This window comes from Oncorhynchus clarkii, unplaced genomic scaffold (genome assembly GCF_045791955.1).
Source record: "Oncorhynchus clarkii lewisi isolate Uvic-CL-2024 unplaced genomic scaffold, UVic_Ocla_1.0 unplaced_contig_8789_pilon_pilon, whole genome shotgun sequence".
In the NCBI taxonomy this organism is placed as follows: Eukaryota; Metazoa; Chordata; class Actinopteri; order Salmoniformes; family Salmonidae; genus Oncorhynchus; species Oncorhynchus clarkii.
In genome coordinates, this window is record NW_027260938.1 from 62179 (window position 1) to 85000 (window position 22822).

General features: G+C 45.7%; 1 protein-coding gene across 10 annotated transcripts in view; it reads right to left on the minus strand.

Annotated features, from left to right (window-relative positions):
- Nucleotides 1-21985, minus strand: part of LOC139402445 (kelch domain-containing protein 3-like) — an 82905-nt gene extending 60920 nt beyond the window's left edge. For 3 of the 10 annotated variants that reach the window (XM_071146390.1, XM_071146400.1, XM_071146401.1), the window contains exons 1-6: nucleotides 21903-21958; nucleotides 15757-15823; nucleotides 10683-10964; nucleotides 1290-1466; nucleotides 975-1090; nucleotides 801-872 (exon numbers count right to left, since the gene is read on the minus strand). In XM_071146390.1, coding sequence (XP_071002491.1) covers nucleotides 801-872; nucleotides 975-1090; nucleotides 1290-1466; nucleotides 10683-10836 — 519 coding nt within the window. In that variant the 5' untranslated portion in view covers nucleotides 10837-10964; nucleotides 15757-15823; nucleotides 21903-21958. The other 7 variants (XM_071146394.1, XM_071146397.1, XM_071146396.1 and 4 more) reach the window with 7 other exon arrangements.
- Nucleotides 21986-22822: the final 837 nt, after the last annotated feature.

Below are 22822 nucleotides of genomic sequence, written 5' to 3' on the forward strand. Positions count from 1 at the left end.
TGGACTGGTAAAGCCAACCCCCAGGAAGTGAAATGGTCTCAAACTGGACTGGTAACACCAACCCCCAGGAAGTGAAATGGTCTCAAACTGGACTGGTAACGCCAACCCCAGGAAGTGAAATGGTCTCAAACTGGACTGGTAACGCCAACCCCCAGGAAGTGAAATGGTCTCAAACTGGACTGGTAAAGCCAACCCCCAGGAAGTGAAATGGTCTCAAACTGGACTGGTAACGCCAACCGCAGGAAGTGAAATGGTCTCAAACTGGACTGGTAACGCCAACCCCAGGAAGTGAAATGGTCTCAAACTGGACTGGTAAAGCCAACCCCAGGAAGTGAAATGGTCTCAAACTGGACTGGTAACGTCAACCCCAGGAAGTGAAATGGTCTCAAACTGGACTGGTAACGCCAACCCCAGGAAGTGAAATGGTCTCAAACTGGACTGGTAAAGCCAACCCCAGGAAGTGAAATGGTCTCAAACTGGACTGGTAACGCCAACCCCCAGGAAGTGAAATGGTCTCAAACTGGACTGGTAACGCCAACCCCAGGAAGTGAAATGGTCTCAAACTGGACTGGTAACGCCAACCCCCAGGAAGTGAAATGGTCTCAGACTGGACTGGTAACGCCAACCCCAGGAAGTGAAATGGTCTCAAACTGGACTGGTAACGCCAACCCCAGGAAGTGAAATGGTCTCAAACTGGACTGGTAACGCCAACCCCCAGGAAGTGAAATGATCTCAGACTGGACTAGTAACGCCGACCCCCAGGAAGTGAAATGGTCAGAGGTTAGGGTTGGGTAACTCACCCTTGCGTTGACTAGTGACCAGGCCATGGTGGTAGTGTCCAGCTTATGAATGTCATTAGAGAAGCAGTCAGCCTGGAAGACAGAAGAGAACAGGGGAATGTCATGGTAACACCAAACAAACAGAGGAGCTTACCCAGGACACACGGGTCAGAGTTAGAGGTCAAGGATTCTTACCAGCTGCTCATACCCTCCAAAGATGTACATGGCCTTCCCCAGGATGCAGGCTGAGTGGCCGTCTCTCGCTCCCGGAACCGTCCCAGATATCTTAGGGGTGAACCACCGGTGATTGTCTGGGGACCAAACAGGCATGTTATCCAGGAGATACTGTTGTAGATGCTGCAGCTGTTGATACACCAAGTGGAAACATCTAACCCACATAGCTAGCCAGGCAGGTGTTAGAGCTTGGTCTGCTTTATTCCTTCCAACAATGGGTGTCTCTCCACTTCCAAATCAAGCCGACATACAACACAAACCATCAGGTGTACTTACTGACGTGGAAGGCATAGAGGACGTTGCAGGCCCCCTCCGTGTCGTTACGACCCCCCCAGATGTAGATGGTATCGTCCAGCAGCACGGCTGTGTGACCGTAACGCATGTAGGGGACATCCCTGGCATGTTCCCTACCACCTGTTCTCACTGGAGGCAACTTCATCCACCGCAGAGAAACTAGAGAGAGGAGACCGAGACGAGTATTACTACAGAGAGACACGAGTATTACTACAGAGAGACCATAGTATTACTACAGAGACCATAGTATTACTACAGAGACACACTAGTATTACTACAGAGACACACTAGTATTACTACAGAGAAACTAGAGAGAGGAGACGAGTATTACTACAGAGAGAGACACTAGTATTACTACAGAGACACTAGTATTACTACAGAGAGACCATAGTATTACTACAGAGACCATAGTATTACTACAGAGAGACACTAGTATTACTACGGAGAGACACTAGTATTACTACAGAGAGACACTAGTATTACTACAGAGAGACACTAGTATTACTACAGAGAAACTAGAGAGAGGAGACTGAGACGAGTATTACTACAGAGAGACACTAGTATTACTACAGAGAGACGTGAATATTACTACAGAGAGACGCAAGTATTACTACAGAGAGACCATAGTATTACTACAGAGAGACCATAGTATTACTACAGAGAGACCATAGTATTACTACAGAGAGACCATAGTATCAATACAGAGAGACACTAGTATTACTACAGAGAAACTAGAGAGAGGAGAGCGAGACGAGTATTACTACAGAGAGACACTAGTATTACTACAGAGAGACGCGAGTATTACTACAGAGAGACGAGTATCACTACAAAGAAACTAGAGAGAGGAGAGCGAGATGAGTATTACTACAGAGACACGAGTATTACTACAGAGAGACACAAGTATTACTACAGAGACCATAGTATTACTACAGAGAGACATTAGTATTACTACAGAGACCATAGTATTACTACAGAGAGACATTAGTATTACTACAGAGAGACACGAGTATTACTACAGAGAGACGCGAGTATTACTACAGAGACACGAGTATTACTACAAAGAAACTAGAGAGAGGAGAGCGAGATGAGTATTACTACAGAGACACGAGTATTACTACAGAGAGACACAAGTATTACTACAGAGACCATAGTATTACTACAGAGAGACACTAGTATTACTACAGAGACACTAGTATTACTACAGAGAGACACTAGTATTACTACAGAGAAACTAGAGAGAGGAGACTGAGACAAGTATTACTACAGAGAGACACTAGTATTACTACAGAGAGACGCGAGTATTACTACAGAGAAACTAGAGAGAGGAGAGCGAGACGAGTATTACTACAGAGAGACCATAGTATTACTACAGAGACACAAGTATTACTACAGAGAGACACTAATATCACTACAGAGAGACACTAATATTACTACAGAGAGACCATAGTATTACTACAAAGAGACACTAGTATTACTACAGAGACACACTAGTATTACTACAGAGAAACTAGAGAGGAGACTGAGACGAGTATTACTACAGAGAGACACTAGTACTACTACAGAGAGACGCGAGTATTACTACAGAGAGACGTGAGTATTACTACAGAGAGACACTAGTATTACTAGAGAGAAACTAGAGAGAGGAGACGAGTATTACTACAGAGAGACACTAGTATTACTACAGAGACACACTAGTATTACTACAGAGAAACTAGAGAGAAGAGACCGAGGAGTATTACTACAGAGAGACACGAGTATTACTACAGAGAGAGACACGAGTATTACTACAGAGACACTAGTATTACTACAGAGACACTAGTATTACTACAGAGACACTAGTATTACTACAGAGACACACAAGTATTACTACAGAGACACACAAGTATTACTACAGAGACACACGAGTATTACTACAGAGACACTAGTATTACAACAGAGACACTAGAGAGAAGAGACCGAGACGAGTATTACTACAGAGACACACAAGTATTACTACAGAGACACGAGTATTACTACAGAGAGAGACACTAGTATTACTACAGAGAGAGACACTAGTATTACTACAGAGACACTAGTATTACTACAGAGACACACGAGTATTACTACAGAGACACACGAGTATTACTACAGAGACACACGAGTATTACTACAGAGACACACGAGTATTACTACAGAGACACACGAGTATTACTACAGAGACACACGAGTATTACTACAGAGACACTAGTATTACTACAGAGACACTAGTATTACTACAGAGACACTAGTATTACTACAGAGACACACAAGTATTACTACAGAGACACACAAGTATTACTACAGAGACACACGAGTATTACTACAGAGACACTAGTATTACAACAGAGACACTAGAGAGAAGAGACCGAGACGAGTATTACTACAGAGACACACAAGTATTACTACAGAGACACGATTATTACTACAGAGAGAGACACGAGTATTACTACAGACACACTAGTATTACTACAGAGACACTAGTATTACTACAGAGACACTAGTATTACTACAGAGACACACAAGTATTACTACAGAGACACACGAGTATTACTACAGAGACACACGAGTATTACTACAGAGACACACGAGTATTACTACAGAGACACTAGTATTACAACAGAGACACTAGAGAGAAGAGACCGAGACGAGTATTACTACAGAGACACACAAGTATTACTACAGAGACACTAGTATTACTACAGAGAGACACTAGAATTACTACAGAGACACGAGTATTACTACAGAGAGACACAAGGTATTACTACAGAGAGACATTAGTATTACTACAGAGAGACACGAGTATTACTACAGAGAGACACGAGTATTACTACAGAGAGACACGAGTATTACTACAGAGAGACACGAGTATTACTACAGAGACACAAGTATTACTACAGAAACACACTAGTGTCATGCATGTCAATCTCTCTTGGCTCAAAGTGGAGGAGAGATTGACTTCATCACTACTTATTTTTGTAAGAGGTGTTGACAAGCTGAATGTACTGAGCTGTCTGTCTAAACTACTGGCACACAGCTCAGACACCCATGCATACCCCACAAGACATGCCCCCAGAGGTCTCTTCACAGTCCCCGAGTCCAGAACAGACTATGGGAGGCACACAGTACTACATAGAGCCATGACCACATGGAACTCTATTCCACAGTACTACATAGAGCCATGACTACATGGAACTCTATTCCACAGTACTACATAGAGCCATGACTACATGGAACTCTATTCCACAGTACTACATAGAGCCATGACTACATGGAACTCTATTCCACAGTACTACATAGAGCCATGACTACATGGAACTCTATTCCACAGTACTACATAGAGCCATGACTACATGGAACTCTATTCCACAGTACTACATAGAGCCATGACTACATAGAACTCTATTCCACAGTACTACATAGAGCCATGACTACATAGAATTCTATTTCACAGTACTACATAGAGCCATGACTACATGGAACTCTATTCCACAGTACTACATAGAGCCATGACTACATGGAACTCTATTCCACAGTACTACATAGAGCCATGACTACATGGAACTCTATTCCACAGTACTACATAGAGCCATGACTACATGGAACTCTATTCCACAGTACTACATAGAGCCATGACCACATGGAACTCTATTCCACAGTACTACATAGAGCCATGACCACATGGAACTCTATTCCACAGTACTACATAGAGCCATGACTACATGGAACTCTATTCCACAGTACTACATAGAGCCATGACTACATGGAACTCTATTCCACAGTACTACATAGAGCCATGACTACATGGAACTCTATTCCACAGTACTACATAGAGCCATGACTACATGGAACTCTATTCACAGTACTACATAGAGCCATGACTACATGGAACTCTATTCACAGTACTACATAGAGCCATGACTACATGGAACTCTATTCCACAGTACTACATAGAGCCATGACTACATGGAACTCTATTCCACAGTACTACATAGAGCCATGACTACATAGAACTCTATTCCACAGTACTACATAGAGCCATGACTACATAGAATTCTATTTCACAGTACTACATAGAGCCATGACTACATGGAACTCTATTCCACAGTACTACATAGAGCCATGACTACATGGAACTCTATTCCACAGTACTACATAGAGCCATGACTACATGGAACTCTATTCCACAGTACTACATAGAGCCATGACTACATGGAACTCTATTCCACAGTACTACATAGAGCCATGACTACATGGAACTCTATTCCACAGTACTACATAGAGCCATGACTACATGGAACTCTATTCCACAGTACTACATAGAGCCATGACTACATAGAACTCTATTCCACAGTACTACATAGAGCCATGACTACATAGAATTCTATTTTCACAGTACTACATAGAGCCATGACTACATGGAACTCTATTCCACAGTACTACATAGAGCCATGACTACATGGAACTCTATTCCACAGTACTACATAGAGCCATGACTACATGGAACTCTATTCCACAGTACTACATAGAGCCATGACTACATGGAACTCTATTCCACAGTACTACATAGAGCCATGACTACATGGAACTCTATTTCACAGTACTACATAGAGCCATGACTACATGGAACTCTATTCCACTGTTATGGATACAGGTATCCTGTGTGTGTGTGTGTGTGTATCCTGTGTTCTTTTCTCTCCTTCTCCCCTCACAGGTGAAAATCATCACTCCCCAATCAGTCACCAATCATCAATCAGAAGACACACCTCCTCCTGTTTCCTACCCAATCACAGTTCCTTTCCCTTGGTTTAAAAACCCTGTCAGTTGTTTGCTCTGGAGCTCAAGCTCTCTGTAAATGATATGTCTGTAGATAGCTCAATACATAAAGAGAGAGTGAAACAGAGCGATCTTTTGTTTGAGCACCTCCATATCACTTTGTCCTTATCTGTGAGTATTGTTTTTGGTTATGGTATTTGTTTGCTGGTGGGAAAATGGGGAACCAAGACAAGTCGCCCATGGGCATACACTACCCGTAGGTAAACTTTGTTAACACTAGTTAGAACTGGGCGGACCACCCCCTGTATTTTTGGTTAGTTAGCCGTTGTTAAAATAGGCTAGTCTAGCTTAGGGGTGTTTTTGAATGCTTATTGTTTCTTTCCTTGGGTCCAGCTCAGCCCCTTTTCCTGCTCCCCCCCATTACCATGTGTTTACTAATAAACCCTGAGTTTGACAGTAGATTTCAGTTGTCCTGGTTATTTCGTTCTCACTTTTACTTTGTCACTATTATAAATTGCATGAGTTATGTTACGGGTCTCGTCACCATCACCCCTAGACTGTCGGGCCAAAAGGGATTCGTAACATCCACAGTACTACATAGAGCCATGGCTACATGGAACTCTATTCCACATCAGGAACCTGATGCAGCAGGATCAGGTACCTGAGAGACACACAAACTCGTACAGACACATGCATACGCACATATTGTGATGTTGTATAGTGGTATTGAACTATTTGTGTTGTGGATATATGGTGGTGTAATAATGTTATATGATTACTGTGTTTTATTGCGACAGAGAGACACACTCGTATTGCGACAGAGAGACACACTCGTATTGCGACAGAGACACACTCGTATTGCGACAGAGACACACTCGTATTGCGACAGAGACACACTCGTATTGCGACAGAGACACACTCGTATTGCGACAGAGACACACTCGTATTGCGACAGAGAGACACACTCGTATTGCGACAGAGAGACACACTCGTATTGCGACAGAGAGACACACTCGTATTGCGACAGAGAGACACACTCGTATTGCGATTGGGGCCAGGTCCTTTCCTAGCAGAGGCCCTTTCCTGTTTCAGAATGACAATGCTCCCGTGCGCAAAGTGAAGTCCATACAGGAATGGTTTGTTGAGATCTGTGTGGAAGAACTTGACTGGCCTGCACAGAGTCCTGACCTCAACCCCAACGAACACCTTTAGGATGAATTGAAACGTCGACTGCGAGCCAGGCCCAATCGCTCAACATCAGTACCCGACCTCACTGATGCTCGTGGCTGAATGGAAGCAAGTCCCCACAGCAATGTTCCTACATCTAGTGGAAAGCCTTCCCAGAAGAGTGAAGGCTGTTATAGCAGCAATGTTCCTACATCTAGTGGAAAGCCTTCCCAGAAGAGTGGAGGCTGTTACAGCAGCAATGTTCCTACATCTAGTGGAAAGCCTTCCCAGAAGAGTGGAGGCTGTTATAGCAGCAATGTTCCTACATCTAGTGGAAAGCCTTCCCAGAAGAACTCCATATTAACGCCCATGATTTTGGAATGAGATGTTGGAGGAGCAGGTGTCCACATACCAAAAGTATCTTTATAATGGAGTTTCAAAACAACTTAATTGTTTGTTTGTAAAAGAAAATCAAAACCTGTTTCGTCATCTAGCTCTTCTTGGAAAGATGAATCATCAGAAGCAGCCAGTGTCTCCTGACCCCTCCTGTCTCAGCCTCCAGTATTTATGCTGCAGTAGTTTGTGTCGGGGGCTAGGGTCAGTTTGTTATATCTGGAGTACTTCTCCTGTCCTACTCCTGTCCTACTCTTTCTTTCTCTCTCTCTCTCGGAGGACCTGAGCCCTAGGACCATGCCCCAGGACTACCTGACATGATGACTCCTTGCTGTCCCCAGTCCACCTGGCCGTGCTGCTGCTCCAGTTTCAACTGTTCTGCCTTATTATTATTTGAACATCAAATCAAATTTTATTTGTCACATACACATGGTTAGCAGATGTTAATGCGAGTGTAGCGAAATGCTTGTAAACATGCTGGTCATGTTCTGTTATCTCCACCCGGCAAAGCCAGAAGAGGACTGGCCACCCCACATAGCCTGGTTCCTCTCTAGGTTTCTTCCTAGGTTTTGGCCTTTCTAGGGAGTTTTTCCTAGCCACCGTGCTTCTACACCTGCATTGCTTGCTGTTTGGGGTTTTAGGCTGGGTTTCTGTACAGCACTTTGAGATATCAGCTGATGTACGAAGGGCTATATAAATACATTTGATTTGATTGTAATGTTTTCACCATCTCAGATAGCTCCCTGTAGAAACTAGTACCGCCCTCGTTTTGAAAAGCCTGCCTTTGAGGGTGGGAACAAGGAAGTAGGGTTCCCGTCAGGCTGTAGTCTTTACAAAGCCAGGGAAAATGAGTCAACCTACATATCCCGCATTGTCCTGGCAGATAGCAACATCGTTGAGACAAGCCCAATGGCTCTATTGAACAAGGACAGCCATATCTACTCTCTGCTAGCCTGAAAAAAGGCCATAACTGATGCTACAAAACATGACTTCACTCATTTTTAGATCAGACAGCAGGCTCTACCAACCAATGTATCTTCCGGCGAGAAAATTACACCCCAAATAGTGTCAAGCAGTGAAGGTTCTCTTTATTCAGCTGTGCTGAAAAACACCTGTGAGTGTGTGGCAGACAGACGAAGGTTAGAAACAGATTAGGACTAGATGGTGTGGAACCCAAGAGCGGTGCTGGAGGTTAGACCTCCGGATCTTCTATACGTACTGACCCCATTCCCCACGGTCGGCTCTTCTATACTTACTGACCCCATTCCCCACGTCCCGCTCTTCTATAATTACTGACCCCATTCCCCACGTCCCGCTCTTCTAAACCTACTGACCCCATTCCCCACGTCCCGCTCTTCTATACCTACTGACCCCATTCCCCACGTCCCGCTCTTCTATACCTACTGACCCCATTCCCCACGTCCCGCTCTTCTATACCTACTGACCCCATTCCCCACGTCCCGCTCTTCTATACCTACTGACCCCATTCCCCACGTCCCGCTCTTCTATACCTACTGACCCCATTCCCCACGTCCCGCTCTTCTATACCTACTGACCCCATTCCCCACGTCCTGCTCTTCTATACCTACTGACCCCATTCCCCACGTCCCGCTCTTCTATACCTACTGACCCCATTCCCCACGTCCCGCTCTTCTATACCTACTGACCCCATTCCCCACGTCCCGCTCTTCTATACCAACTGACCCCATTCCCCACGTCCCGCTCTTCTATACCTACTGACCCCATTCCCCACGTCCCGCTCTTCTATACCCACTGACCCCATTCCCCACGTCCCGCTCTTCTATACCCACTGACCCCATTCCCCACGTCCTGCTCTTCTATACCCACTGACCCCATTCCCCACATCCTGCTCTTCTATACCTACTGACCCCATTCCCCACGGCCGGCTCTTCTATACCTACTGACCCCATTCCCCACGTCCTGCTCTTCTATACCTACTGACCCCATTCCCCACGTCCCGCTCTTCTATACCTACTGGCCCCATTCCCCACGTCCCGCTCTTCTATACCTACTGACCCCATTCCCCACGTCCCGCTCTTCTATACCAACTGACCCCATTCCCCACGTCCCGCTCTTCTATACCTACTGACCCCATTCCCCACGTCCCGCTCTTCTATACCCACTGACCCCATTCCCCACGTCCCGCTCTTCTATACCCACTGACCCCATTCCCCACGTCCTGCTCTTCTATACCCACTGACCCCATTCCCCACATCCTGCTCTTCTATACCTACTGACCCCATTCCCCACGGCCGGCTCTTCTATACCTACTGACCCCATTCCCCACATCCCGCTCTTCTATACCTACTGACCCCATTCCCCAGGTCCCGCTCTACTATACCTACTGACCCCATTCCCCACTTCAATACGTACTGACCCCATTCCCCACGTCCCGCTCTTCTATACCTACTGACCCCATTCCCCACGTCCCGCTAATCTATACCAACTGACCCCATTCCCCACGTCCCGCTCTTCTATACCTACTGACCCCATTCCCCACGGCCTGCTCTTCTATACCTACTGACCCCATTCCCCACGGCCGGCTCATCTATACCTACTGACCCCATTCCCCACTTCAATACGTACTGACCCCATTCCCCACGTCCCGCTCTTCTATACCTACTGACCCCATTCCCCACATCCCGCTCTTCTATACCTACTGACCCCATTCCCCACATCCTGCTCTTCTATACCTACTGACCCCATTCCCCACGTCCTGCCTGCTCTTCCAGATTGACTTCCTTTCTTCCACACTCATCTGAAGAACTACACTACTTCATAATGACCGACAGATCCTGATGTCACCATGACATCAGAGGGCAAAATGATAGATCTTAAGATGAAAGTGGTTAGATTTCAATATCAAAGGACTGGCCATTTGAAGTTGAGAGAACCAGAGGTAATTTAGGGAGAGACTAGCATGCATGGGACATAGTTAGAACTAAGCCTAGACAATCATATCATTAATAATCGAGCTCTGTTTGGTCTATAACAATAACCTACCTGTGTTGAAGACATGTACATCTATCTGTCTCAGCGTCTCATAGTCGTCTCCAGAGCAGTACCCTCCGAAGGAGTACACCTTGTGTCCCATGGAGACGGCAGCATGGTTCACCCTCCGCGGCCCTCCGTCCAGGTGGGTCGTCCAGCGCCACATCCCACACCACGCCCCTCCACTCCACTCAGCTAGCACCGCACCTGTCCTCCTCACCCTGGCAGCCCGTCACCCAGTGCTACACCATCACCCTGTGTTCTGCTGCCACCTCATCCACCCTCAGACACTACCTACCCAGACAGAGAGAGAAGAGAGGTGTTACAGCCATTCAGACACACACTACCTACTCAGACAGAGAGAGAAGTGTTATAGCCATTCAGACAGACACTACCTACCCAGACAGAGAGGTCAGATGTTACAGCCATTCAGACAGACACTACCTACCCAGACAGAGAGAGAAGAAAGGTGTTACAGCCATTCAGACACACACTACCTACTCAGACAGAGAGAGAAGTGTTATAGCCATTCAGACAGACACTACCTACCCAGACAGAGAGGTTAGATGTTACAGCCATTCAGACAGACACTACCTACCCAGACAGAGAGGTTAGATGTTACAGCATTCCTACACCATCACAGTCTTAACCAGAACGACTTAGTCAAATGCATTCAACTAAGCAAGGTCAAAACCCACATCACAGTCATTGCAAGTAAAGCACCATTGTAGGTGTGAGTATTTTGAAAAATCATTAACTCTGAGTAGAAATTAAGATGACTGAGGAGGTGGTATGAAGACAGCCCTCTGGGGTTCATTTCTGTTTGGCTGTTGACAGCTCCTCAGGCCCCTGTATTATCCCTGCTAGGTGGTCACTGGTTGGGCCTCTGCTAGGAGGGTAATTATAGGATGTGGTCACTGGTTGGGCCTCTGCTAGAAGGGTATTATAGGAGGTGGTCACTGGTTGGGCCTCTGCTAGGAGGGTATTATAGGAGGTGGTCACTGGTTGGGCCTCTGCTAGGAGGGTATTATAGGAGGTGGTCACTGGTTGGGCCTCTGCTAGGAGGGTATTATAGGAGGTGGTCACTGGTTGGGCCTCTGCTAGGAGGGTATTATAGGAGGTGGTCACTGGTTGGGCCTCTGCTAGGAGGTGGTCACTGGTTGGGCCTCTGCTAGGAGGTGGTCACTGGTTGGGCCTCTGCTAGGAGGTGGTCACTGGTTGGGCCTCTGCTAGGAGGTGGTCACTGGTTGGGCCTCTGCTAGGAGGTGGTCACTGGTTGGGCCTCTGCTAGGAGGTGGTCACTGGTTGGGCCTCTGCTAGGAGGTGGTCACTGGTTGGGCCTCTGCTAGGAGGTGGTCACTGGTTGGGCCTCTGCTAGGAGGTGGTCACTGGTTGGGCCTCTGCTAGGAGGTGGTCACTGGTTGGGCCTCTGCTAGGAGGTGGTCACTGGTTGGGCCTCTGCTAGGAGGTGGTCACTGGTTGGGCCTCTGCTAGGAGGTGGTCACTGGTTGGGCCTCTGCTAGGAGGTGGTCACTGGTTGGGCCTCTGCTAGGAGGTGGTCACTGGTTGGGCCTCTGCTAGGAGGTGGTCACTGGTTGGGCCTCTGCTAGGAGGTGGTCACTGGTTGGGCCTCTGCTAGGAGGTGGTCACTGGTTGGGCCTCTGCTAGGAGGTGGTCACTGGTTGGGCCTCTGCTAGGAGGTGGTCACTGGTTGGGCCTCTGCTAGGAGGTGGTCACTGGTTGGGCCTCTGCTAGGAGGTGGTCACTGGTTGGGCCTCTGCTAGGAGGTGGTCACTGGTTGGGCCTCTGCTAGGAGGTGGTCACTGGTTGGGCCTCTGCTAGGAGGTGGTCACTGGTTGGGCCTCTGCTAGGAGGTGGTCACTGGTTGGGCCTCTGCTAGGAGGTGGTCACTGGTTGGGCCTCTGCTAGGAGGTGGTCACTGGTTGGGCCTCTGCTAGGAGGTGGTCACTGGTTGGGCCTCTGCTAGGAGGTGGTCACTGGTTGGGCCTCTGCTAGGAGGTGGTCACTGGTTGGGCCTCTGCTAGGAGGGTATTATAGGAGGTGGTCACTGGTTGGGCCTCTGCTAGGAGGTGGTCACTGGTTGGGCCTCTGCTAGGAGGTGGTCACTGGTTGGGCCTCTGCTAGGAGGTGGTCACTGGTTGGGCCTCTGCTAGGAGGTGGTCACTGGTTGGGCCTCTAAATCCAAATGTCCCCTTTACGATGGCCTCCTTACACCCTCTGACAACATAACACTAAAAAGAGTGGCGCATAAAAACTGATTGTCAGAGATATGTACGCAGAGGAAAATGAAGCTTTCCACCTTGTCCACTACGGTCCTGTTGATATGGATAGGGGGGTGCTCCCTCTGCTGTTTCCTGAAGTCCACGATCAGCTCCTTCGTTTTGTTGAGGGAGAGGTTATTTTCCTGACACCACACTCCAAGGGCCCTCACCTCCTCCCTGTAGGCCGTCTCGTCGTTGTTGCTAATCAGGCCTACCACTGTTGAGTCGTCTGCAAACTTGATGATTGAGTTGGAGGCGTGCTTGTCCATGCAGTCATGGGTGAACAGGGAGTACAGGAGAGGGCTCAGAACGCACCATTGTGGGGCCCCCGTGTTGAGGATCAGCGAAGTGAAGGTGTTGTGTCCTACCTTCACCACCTCGGGGCGACCCGTCAGAAAGTCCAGGACCCAGTTGCACAGGGTGGAGTTCAGACCCAGGCCCTTGAGCTTAATGATGAGCTTGGAGGGTACTATGGTGTTGAATGCTGAGCTATAGTCAATGAACAGCATTCTTACATAGGTATTCCTCTTGTCCGGATGGGATAGGACAATGCGATTGCGATTACATCGTCTGTGGACCTATTTGGGCGGTAAGCAAATTGGAGTGGGTCTAGGGTGTCAGGTAGGGTGGAGGTGATATGATCCTTGACTAGTCTCTCAAAGCACTTCATGATGACTGAAGATAGTCGTTCAGCTCAGCTACCTTTGCTTTCTTGGGTACAGGGACAATGGTGGACAATTTGAAGCATGTGGGGACAGCAGACTGGGACAGGGAGAGATTGAATATGTCCGTAAACGCTCCAGCCAGCTGGTCTCCACATGCTCTGAGGATGCGGCTAGGGATGTCGTTTGCGAGGGTTAACACGCTTAAAATGTCTTACTCACGTCGGCCACGGAGAACGAGAGCCCACAGTCCTTGGGAGTCTGGCCGCTTTGGAGGCACTGTGTTCACCTTATTCGCCCAATTTGAGGTTTTTAGCTTGCCCCGGAGCAAGACTTCAGTGTCTGCAACATGGCTGGTTTTTCCTTTGTAATCCATGATTGTCTGTAGAACGTCTGTAATCCCTACCATATACATCTCGTGTCTGAGCTGCTGAATTTCCACTCCACTGTCTCTGTACTGACATTTTGCCTGTTTGATTGCCTTTTCGGAGATAATAACTACACTGACTTGTATTCAACCATATTCCCAGTTACTTTGCCATGGTTAAATGTGGTGGTTCACGTTTTCAGTTTTGCTCGAATGCTGCCATCTATCCACGGTTTCTGTTTTGGGTAGGTTTTAATAGTCGGTGGGAATAACATCCCTATATACTTCCTGATGAACTCAGTCACTGTGTCCGTGTATAAGTCAATGTTATTCTCAGAGGCTACCGGAACACATCCCAGTCCGTTTGATCAAAACAGTTTTGAAGCGTGGATTCCGATTAATCAACGCTGGTGTGACCAACCTTTAAGCACGGGTACTTTCTGTTTGAGCTTCTGCCTATAGGAAGGGAGGACAAAAATAGAGTTGTGACCCGATTTGCCGAAGGGAGGGCGGGGGAGGGCCTAGTAGGCATCCCGGAAGGGGGAGTAGCAGTGGTTGAGTGTTTTTCCAGCGCGAGTACTACAGTCATTGTGTTGATAGAACTTCGGTAGAGTTTTCCTCAAATTTGCTTTGTTAAAATCCTCAGCTACAATAAATGCGGCCTCAGTTCCTTGAGGGCCATCGTGGGAATATAAATGGCTGTGACTACCTCTTGGGAGGTAATACAGTCGGCATTTGATTGTGAGGTATTCTAGGTTGGGTGAACAAAAGGACTTGAGTTTCTGTATGTCACAATCACAGTAGTTAATCATGAAACATACACTACTGCCTTTCTTCTTCCCAGAGAGTTCTTAATTCCTGTCTGCGCGATGGACTGAGAACCCAGCTGGCTGTATGGATGGGGACAGTATATCCCGAGAGAGCCATGTTCCCGTGAAACAGAGTATGTTACAATCCCTTATGTTTCTCTGGAAGGTGATCCTCATCCTGAGCTTGTCTACTTTATTGTCCAGAGACTGAACATTAGCGAGTAATAGAAATCCACCTCGAATACCGCTTCTCCGCCGGCGGCGTCTTGGAGCAGCCTCTGGGATAAGTTCAATTGCCCTGGAGGATACGAACAAAGGATCCAATTCGGGAAAGTCGTATTCATGGTCGTAATGCTGAAGAGTTACCACCACGCTGATATCCAAAAGTTATTTCCGGCTGTATGTAACACAAAAAAACATTCTTGGCTAATCATGTAAGAAATAACACAAATATTTTTTAAATACTGCCATGTCTGTCTGCGCCATCATCGAAACCCAGCATATAGCACGTTCTATGGGATGGTCATCGAAACCCAGCATATAGCACGTTCTATGGGATGGTCATCGAAACCCAGCATATAGCACGTTCTATGGGATGGTCATCGAAACCCAGCATATAGCACGTTCTATGGGATGGTCATCGAAACCCAGCATATAGCACGTTCTATGGGATGGTCATCGAAACCCAGCATATAGCACGTTCTATGGGATGGTCATAAACTGTATTAATTTATGTCTGAGATATGAACATGACTGGGGATTCAAACATCTGCATCTACTCATCATCAGCTTCTACCTGGTCTACCTCACATTTTTGTTCGACATGTGGTGTCATTGGGAAAAGCCTGTATCAACCCTTGATACAGTTTGCAAATCAACTTTTGAGGTTTGTCAGAATAGCATCTAGCTTGTCCAGTGTTTAATGCACAGAGAATAAAGTGTTCTATTTGTAAAAATTCACCTCACCTCTGTCACAGACTGGTCTTCCCTGGCTGCCTGATCCTGCTGAAACCCCTGTCACTCTCTGATCCTCCTAAAAATGAAGCATGGCAAAGAATGACCTTGGTGTATATTTCTACAATATATTATCCAAGAACAGAATCAATGGTTGAATAATTGAAATGACCATCATTGCCTGATCCCAGACTGTAGCTACTGTAGGTCTACCCGGGTCATTCTCGTGAAACCATTCAAATACCAAGTAATGATTTTAAATGTAAAACATGGAAGTTAGTAATATAACAAAATATCATAATAAAAATAGTGTTCTCTACTTTGCACAAAGAGTAATTTCAATGAAAATATTCTGGAAAAAATTAATGGATGTTCTACTAGATGTTTTCAAATGACAGAAATTAATAACTGAATATTTATGTATAATAATAATAATAATGAAAAGATAGTGGAAAATCGAAGTATCCCTGACTGACGTTCTCACCTCCACAACATTTTTGAAGGACTGTTCACACACACACAGAATTTTAAATAAAGTTTGATTTTGAATGAAGCAACACATCTGCCACTACCTTCAAGATGGCTACCAGGTAAGCAGATATCTTTATATTTCTCCAGTTAAAAAGTTAAACATTCTCTTGTCAGACTGCGTACACGACACTATTGATTATCATTACAGATAGTTTTCCACAATTAGAAAAAAGTTAGAACATTTTAAATCAATGAAAATATACTTAAATAATGCCTAATTATGTACATTGTATAAAAATGTATTCTCTATTGTTAGCAAAACATGCTAAGTTTCCTCATCCTCAGCAACACCATTCTCATTTACCGCTACAATTTAAGGCCAGTTGCGGTAGAGAGAACTTCTGTTTCAGTAATGAGAAATGTATCATACAGACTATTTTTAAATAAATATAACTGCAAGAAGGTCCCTTAGAAATCTGGATTCCCAATGAAATCGCATTGAAAAGAGAGTGACCTCAAAAAAAAAACAACAATGGTTTGTCCTCGGGGTTTCGCCTGCTAAATAGGTTCTGTTATACTCACAGACATGATTCAAACAGTTTTAGAGTGTTTTCTATCCAAATGTACTAATAATATGCATATCTTATCTTCTGAGGATGAGTAGCAGGCAGTTGAATTTGGGCATGCATTTCATCCGGACGTGAAAATACTGGCCCCTGTCACCAAGAAGTCACCGTGCCAGCTTCATCAGTCATCGTGCCAGCTTCATCAGTCACCGTGCCAGCTACATCAGTCACCGTGCCAGCTACATCAGTCAACTGCTCTGTTGTATTTTAAAACTCTGAACTACGATCAACTCTCCCGTCCTGATCCAGCCAGCCTTCCAGAACTTTTGCCTTCACACAGCCTGTCATCCCGCTCTGTGGTGTGGCGTGGTCCTAAATCTAGCCTTCTGAAAACTGCACAGCCTACCTGACCGTTCAGAGACATGGCCACAGCCTACCAGACCGCTCAGAGACGTGGCCACAGCCTACCAGACCGCTCAGGGGCGTGGCCACAGCCTACCAGACCGGTCAGAGGCGTGGCCACAGCCTACCAGACCGCTCAGGGGCGTGGCCACAGCCTACCAGACCGCTCAGGGGCGTGGCCACAGCCTACCAGACCGCTCAGGGGCGTGGCCACAGCCTACCAGACCGCTCAGGGGCGTGGCCACAGCCTACCAGACCGCTCAGGGGCGTGGCCACAGCCTACCAGACCGCTCAGGGGCATGGCCACAGCCTACCAGACCACTCAGAGGCGTCCTGGTAGTCCTTAAGCACACCGTTGACGCTTTGTGAAAGTTTCACCCCCTGGTAATGATGTTGGGTACAATGGGACTTTTCGTAAAAGGACTTCATAAAATGAAAACATAGCAATGTATCAACTTACGTGACATCCAAGAGGGCCAACCAACTGTCTGATAGTGAACGCAGTGATGACATCCAAGAGGGCCAACCAACTGTCTGATAGTGAACGCAGTGATGACATCCAAGAGGGCCAACCAACTGTCTGATAGTGAACGCAGTGATGACATCCAAGAGGGCCAACCAACTGTCTGATAGTGAACGCAGTGATGACATCAAAGAGGACCAACCAACTGTCTGGTAGAGAACATGGTGATGATATCCAAGAGGGCCAACCAACTGTCTGATAGAGAACGCAGTGATGACATCAAAGAGGGCCAACCAACTGTCTGGTAGAAAACGTGGTGATGACATCCAAGAGGGCCAACCAACTGTCTGGTAGAAAACGTGGTGATGACATCCAAGAGGGCCAACCAACTGTCTGGTAGAAAACGTGGTGATGAGCACTATTGGCAGGACCTTATAGAAGCAGCCCATTTTTCTTCTCAGCTTCTTGACTAATCAAATCAAATTTTATTTGTCGCATGTGCCAAATACAACAGGTATTAGTGAAATGCTTACTTACGAGTCCTTATGCATTTCACTCTAAGGTGTACACCTGTTGTATTAAGTGCATGTGACAAATAAAATTTGATCTGATTAGTCAAGAACCTGAGAAGAAAAGTGGCAGCTTCTATAAGGTCCTGCATCTCGCTAAATAGTAGAAAGTAGATTATTCAGTTGACAGTCCTATCGGTCGTAGACTATGGCGACATCTGTATGAACGCAGCTGACACTTCATTAAAGTTGTTGGATGCAGTTTAAGTGGACAATATGATTTATAAAAAGGCAGCTTTTCATCCATCCAGATGCGGAGGTATTTGTAAGCACGGACACGATATATGTGGACATAATCAACAGTACAAATGATTAAATTATCAGACTTATTTTTATGCGCTCTAGAGAACATCATATACTTAGTTACCTGCAATCAATACTCATTTCAGGTCAATAAAGTTTTGATGTAATACAATGAAGGCAGACTGTAGTTCAGATAGAGCCTGGTCAAGAAGTGTGTGAGAGAGTGTGTTTCCTTATGCCAAGAAGTCAAGACGTGTGTGTGTTTCTGGGTGAGAGAACCAGGGCAACCTCTGGGTGAGAGAACCAGGGCAACCTCTGGGTGAGAGAGCCAGGGCAACCTCTGGGTGAGAGAGCCAGGGCAACCTCTGGGTGAGAGAGCCAGGGCAACCTCTGGGTGAGAGAGCCAGGGCAACCTCTGGGTGAGAGAGCCAGGGCAACCTCTGGGTGAGAGAGCCAGGGCAACCTCTGGGTGAGAGAGCCAGGGCAACCTCTGGGTGAGAGAGCCAGGGCAACCTCTGGGTGAGAGAGCCAGGGCAACCTCTGGGTGAGAGAGCCAGGGCAACCTCTGGGTGAGAGAGCCAGGGCAACCTCTGGGTGAGAGAGCCAGGGCAACCTCTGGGTGAGAGAGCCAGGGCAACCTCTGGGTGAGAGAGCCAGGGCAACCTCTGGGTGAGAGAGCCAGGGCAACCTCTGGGTGAGAGAGCCAGGGCAACCTCTGGGTGAGAGAGCCAGGGCAACCTCTGGGTGAGAGAGCCAGGGCAACCTCTGGGTGAGAGAGCCAGGGCAACCTCTGGGTCCCCACAATCCATCTCAAAGCTAGTCAGTTAACAGCACACTGATACATCAGAAAGTAGACAGAAGCAACAACACAACTGACTGACAGAGGGGAGGGAAGGGAGACCAATTTAACTGCCACTTTCCTACTCTGTAGATATGGGACTATCATGCAAAACTAAGTCCATTTTTCATAAGAAGTAAAAGGTAAACTCTGAGTTTGAAAAGGCTTCAGCCTAGGTCTGGCCTGGAAAGGTATTCACTCCAGACAATATGACCTCTCTCTTTGAAAACCATCTGGGGGGAAATGCTGCTAGTGGAATGTTTGCAGTCTACTCAGTTTCAACATCATGGTTAATGACCTTAAGTCAAATCAAATAGTATTTGCCACATGCGCCGAATAGAACAGGTAATAGAACCTTATCATCATGAAATGCTGAATACAACAGCTGTTGACCTTATCATCATGAAATGCTGAATACAACAGGTGTTGACCTTACCATGAAATGCTTACTTACAAGCCCTTAACCAACAATGCAGTTCAAGGAATAGAGTTAAGAAAATATTTGCTAAATAAAGTAGGAAATAAAATAAAAAGTAATACAATGAAATAACGAGGCTATAAACAGGGGGTACCGAGTCAATGTGACATGCTGGTAGAAATGAGGTAAAACAGATTTAAGTTTCCCTGCAATAAAGTCCCCGGCCACTAGGAGCACCACTTCTGGATGAGCATTTTCTTGTTTGGTTATGACCTTCCACAGCTCATTGAGTGGAGTCTTAGCGCCAGCATCGGTTTGTGGTGGTAAATAGACAGCTACGAATAATATAGATGAGAACTCCTCTTGGTAGATAGTGTGGTCTACTGGCGGGCAATACCTTGAGACTTCTTTAATATTAGACATTGCGCACCAGCTGTTATTGACAAATACACATACACCCCTCCCAGCCAGCTCTATATTATCCATGTCGTCGTTCAGCCACGACTCGGTGACACATAAGATATTAGTTGAATATCCCTTTGGTAGGATAGTCTTAATCCTAGATCAAGTTTATTTTCCCAATGATTGCATGTTGCTAATAGTACTGATGGTAGTGGTGGTTTACCCACTCGCCTACGAATTCTCACATGGCACCCCAACCTCCGCCCCCGTTTTCTCAGTCTTTTCTTCCCGTGAATGACTGGGATTTGGGGCTGATCTCAAGAAAGCAGTATTTCCTTAATGTTGGACTCATAAAATAAAAAAAAATCTTTGTCCAGTTTGAGGTGAGTAATCGCTGTTCTTATGTCAAGAAGCTCTGGACATCATCTGCTAGTTTTTTTGTTTGTTTGTTTTTTCACCTTTATTTAACCAGGTAAGCTAGTTGAAAACAAGTTCTCATGAATAACAGAGTGCAATACTCCCTGATGTCTCTCAATGTCAGACATACTAGTTGGGTAATAATAAGCGATGATCACTGAAATTGACTGGCATAGACAATGCAGATCCAGTTAGCCAATCTGTCTAGAACTAGCTAGGTATACATAACTACCAAGTACACTGCCCAAACAAAGTCCCCAGTCCTAAAAACATACCCCACCCCTGTCCTCAAAACATAACCCCATGTCCCTCTCCTCTGCATAACATTGCTGGCTAGTTGTGACTAACTACCAGGTACACTGCCAAAAACCCCACCCCCAGTCCTAAAAACATATCCCTTGGAATAAGTCACAAATGTCACTCTCCACTATATAGTGCACTACTATAGTGCACTCAAAACCAGAGCTCTATGGACTATTTGGGAATAGGGAGCCATTTAGGACTCAGACAGGTCCACTCTCAACCAGTGTGTCTGCTGTTCCAGTGACCTCTAACAGCTCTTATAAATAAACCCTCAGAGGACTAATAATGCACACCCTTATATTTCCAGATGACCTCAAGGATAAAGGCCCCTACTACAAGACACATGCCAAAACACTACTAGTTACTGATTTCATTATCTAAATGGTTCCTTACCTAGCAAGACAGACAAAAATATGATTGAGCTAGCTAAGATCTGAGTTTCTCTAGCTATCTAAACGTTTGTGCAAGTGTCAAAGTCGTTAGCTAACTTGGATAGTTAACAATGATCTGTTGCCGTCTGACAAATATAACATATTAAGCTACCAACCTCTGGCTAGAGTAGCAAACCAAACAGTTAGGTTTGACTGATTAAATAATGTCCACACAGTTTCAGGAATAATGTCAACTTTGCGAGTGCAAGTTAACCTAGCTACCTCTCACCAGCCAACTAACTAACGTTAGCAATTCACCTCGTATCAAGAGCAGCCAGCTAACGATAGCTAGCTTAGTAAAGTAGCTACGCTAGCTACCCAGCCAGCTAGTTTAGCCAACCAGCTAACTTATCTAACTTTAGTTGGGATATAACGTTAGTAGACAACACTGAACATGACCAAAACATAGGATGTTAGCTATGAAGATATCTAACGTTGGCCATTTGTAAATTAACGTTATCTACCTAGCTAGCAAGCCAGCTATCCAAACTTGACAGCTAACGACCCACATCTATTACACAATTGCAATTACCAATGAACAAAAAGGTTAGTAAGATAATCGTGTATTACCCAAAGGTGTCACTCTGCGTTAACACGAACATGTATTTGCGACAGTTATTCGTAACCAACATTACCTTGGAAACCAGACGGTCCCTTCTCGGGCCTCCTGACGCAATGTTTACGGTGTCAGACTTCTTCTCCGACTTCGACAAAATGGCGGTCCGCAAACAGACGTTAAAGCGTCATTCCGCCACCTACTGTGCTGAAGTGTGTGGTCAATCACAGTTCAAATCATATCAAATTGTATTTTATTAGTAACATGCGCCGAATACAACAAGTGTAGTAGACCTTACAGTGAAATGCTTACTTACGAGCCCCTAACCAACAATGCAGGCTAAAAAAAATACAGATAAGAATAAGAAATAAAAGTAACAACTAATTAAAGAGCAGCAGTAAAATATCAATAGCGAGACTATTTTTTTATTTTTTTATTTCACCTTTATTTAACCAGGTAGGCTAGTTGAGAACAAGTTCTCATTTACAACTGCGACCTGGCCAAGATAAAGCAAAGCAGTGTGAACAGACAACAACACAGAGTTACACATGAAGTAAACAATAAACAAGTCAATAACTCAGTAGAAAAAAAGGAGTCTATATACATTGTGTGCAAAAGGCATGAGGAGGTAGGCAATAAATAGGCCATAAGAGCGAATAATTACAATTTAGCAGATTAACACAGGAGTGATAAATGATCAGATGATCATGTGCAAGTAGAGATACTGGTGTGCAAAAGAGCAGAAAAGTACATAAATAAAAACTGTACGGGGATGAGGTAGGTAAATTGGGTGGGCTATTTACAGATTAACTATGTACAGCTGCAGCGATTGGTTATCTGCTCAGATAGCAGATGTTTAAAGTTGGTGAGGGAAATAAAAGTCTCCAATATATTTACATATATATATATATATATATACTGTATATATATACTATATACAAGGGGGTACCGGTACAGAGTCAATGTGCGGGGGCACCGGTTGGTTGAGGTAATATGTAC